This window comes from Nannospalax galili, unplaced genomic scaffold (assembly GCF_000622305.1).
Source record: "Nannospalax galili isolate Female #2095 unplaced genomic scaffold, S.galili_v1.0 scaffold210, whole genome shotgun sequence".
Taxonomy (NCBI): Eukaryota; Metazoa; Chordata; class Mammalia; order Rodentia; family Spalacidae; genus Nannospalax; species Nannospalax galili.
The window spans coordinates 1925609-1928234 of record NW_008329365.1 but is presented as its reverse complement, the minus strand read 5'-3'; the positions used below and the strand labels follow the sequence as shown (position 1 = coordinate 1928234).

Here is a 2626-nt window from a genome sequence, read left to right as displayed (position 1 = left end):
ACTGATAAAGTAATTTCAACAGGAGGGAGGTGGGGAAGTGCTCTTTGCTAAAGTTTGATTTTCTGAATTCAAAGGGTGTGACAGATGTATTGTGTGAAGCTTGTGACCAGTTGGGATGGGCAAAGCCCACCAAGATCCAGATTGAAGCTATTCCTTTGGCTTTGCAAGGTAGGTTGAAATTTATGCAAGTTTGCATAGATTCACTATGAAGTTGCACCCCGTTAAATATGTGCCACTTTTAAGAGCTATTGATGGCGTGTTTCAAGTGAAATAAAGATATGGTCTCTATCTTGGCACGGTGGGACTACTCTTGTCATCCTAGCACTCAGAAGGCTGAGGCAGGAGGATAGCTGCAAGTTTGAGGTCAGCCTAATGTACTTAGTTCCAGCCCTGCTATAAGGCTACATACAAGGGAAGTGTGTGATGGTGCACGCCTGTAGTCCTAGCATTTGGGAGCTAGAAGCAGCACACCTTTACTCTAGCACTGGAGACGCAGAAGCAGGAGGATCTCTGAAAGAGTTTGAGGCCTGCTTGGTCTACATATCAAGTTCTAGGCTAGCCAGGGATAAATAATGAGACCCTGCCTCAAAGTAAAACAGACAAGGGGGGTGGAGAGATGGCTCAGTGGTTAAGAGCACTGGCTGCTGTTGCAGAGGACCCAGCACCCACCTGGGGGCTAACAATGGTCTGTAACTCCAGTTCCAGGAGATCCAATGCCCTCTTCATACCTCCTCCAGCATTGCATGACATGGGTGCACCTACCTACATGCAAGCAATACACTCATACACATAAAATAAAAAGAATAAATAAAAATTTAAAAAACCAAAAAAAAATTTCTAAAGAAATAAAATTTGGACTTATTAGTGTTAAAGAAAAAAAAAAAAAAAAGCCAGTCAGCCAGAACTAGTGTTGCAAGCTTAAGCTTATATCCCAGTTTTCTTAGGTAGGAGGATGTCAAGTTGAAGACCTGACTGGGAAATTTAAGATTGTGCCTCAAAATAAAATAATTAAGCTAGATGTGATGGTATATGCCCTTAATCCCAGCACTCAGGAGGCAGAGGTAGGGGGAGTTCTGTGAGATTGAGGCTAACCTGGTCTATATAGTGAGTTCTAGGCCACCTGGAACAGCAGGGAAGCCCTGTCTCAAAAAAAAAAAAACAAAAAAACAAAAACAAAAACAAAAAACCAAGGAGCTAGAGAGATGGCTCAGTGGTTAAGAACACCAACTGTTCTTGCAGAAGACCCAGGTTCGAATCCCAGCACCCACATGGCAGCTAACAACTGTCCATAACTTCAGTTCTAGGGGATCTGACAGCCTCTTCTGTCCTCTGCGGCCATTGCACAACACGGGTGCACTTACTTACATGGAGGCATAACACTCATACACATGAAATAAAAATAATAAATATAAAAAACAAACAAACAAAACCCCCCCACAAATAAACACTCCTGGTTCTAGAGAAAGAATAATGTTTTGCCCTAATCAGCACATATCTAGAATACAATACTGCTTAGGTCTGGAGACATAGTTTTCAAGGACTAACTGAAGGACAGTGAGTGTGGTACAATGTCAAGAATAGTGAAAGGAACTGAGTGAGTTTGGTTTTGAGAACAGTGAGGAACGGGGCTCTGATAATCTTGGCTTTATGAATGGTTTGAAGAGCTGCCATTTACCCTGCATAATTCCATAATTCCCATAAATAGCTACTACAGAGTATTTGATATGACCTCTAGGCCCTTTTCAAGAATTTATGACTAAAAGGAAATAATTATATTTATTAAGGGTGATTAGAAATGTAAATTTTGTAGTCAAGATATCCTGAGGGAGTAGTCCATTCTTACTGGGATGGATTAGTTACGAGATTTTTTTCTTTGTATTTTTTGGCTGAGGAGGTTGAGAAGACCTTTGAGCTCAGCCCTGAAAACTGAACTTAGAAGCAATTCGATATGAATGAAGACTTTCTAGTCCTAGGGAACAGTAAGGAGAAAAAGATAAGTGGGTAGAAAACACGAGCATGGGTGGAGATTTGCAAACACTTAACAGAGATTAGTGGGAGGGTTTGGTAAGTTGACAGCAGACAGATTATGAAGGCCTTGGACACTGGGGAAAGGGATTTGATCTGTCTTTGATAGGCAGTGGAGTGTCTTTGGAGATTACTGTTTAGCAGGTGAATGAAATCCTTAGTGTTGTATTCTTGAAAGATTAGTTTTACAGCTATGTAGTTTCATCTAGAAACAAATTGGAAGCTGGGGAAATAATAGGTTATTGTGAGAATTTGGGCAATAAATATGGGTAGGGTAATGATAATGAGAATAAAAAAGAAGAAAGAAAAAGGTTATGGTGGCACTCTTGTACCCCAGCACTTAGGAAGCAGGGGAATCAGGAGATCAGGGTCATCCCCTGCTATGTAGTGAGTTTGAGGCCGACTTGGGCTGCATGAGACCCTGTCTCAAAAGAGCAGCAGAAGAAAAAAAAGTAAAGGAAAAAAAATTTACAGCTAATTTAGGGAAATAGGATGCAAAGGCTGAGCAAATCTAAAATTATTAAAAAGTGTTTTATCAATGGGTTTAGGGTATATTTGTACCACTGATGTAAAAGGGGAACACAGAAGGAAAAACTTGAGT

At 40.7% G+C, this 2626-nt stretch overlaps 1 protein-coding gene across 1 annotated transcript in view; it reads left to right on the top strand.

Annotated features, from left to right (window-relative positions):
* Ddx47 (DEAD-box helicase 47) overlaps positions 1-2626 on the top strand; it is a 17512-nt gene that overhangs the window by 792 nt on the left and 14094 nt on the right. Inside the window, exon 2 of the mRNA XM_008837477.3 lies at positions 75-168. Coding sequence (XP_008835699.1) covers positions 75-168 — 94 coding nt within the window. The remainder of the gene's footprint in view (positions 1-74; positions 169-2626) is intronic.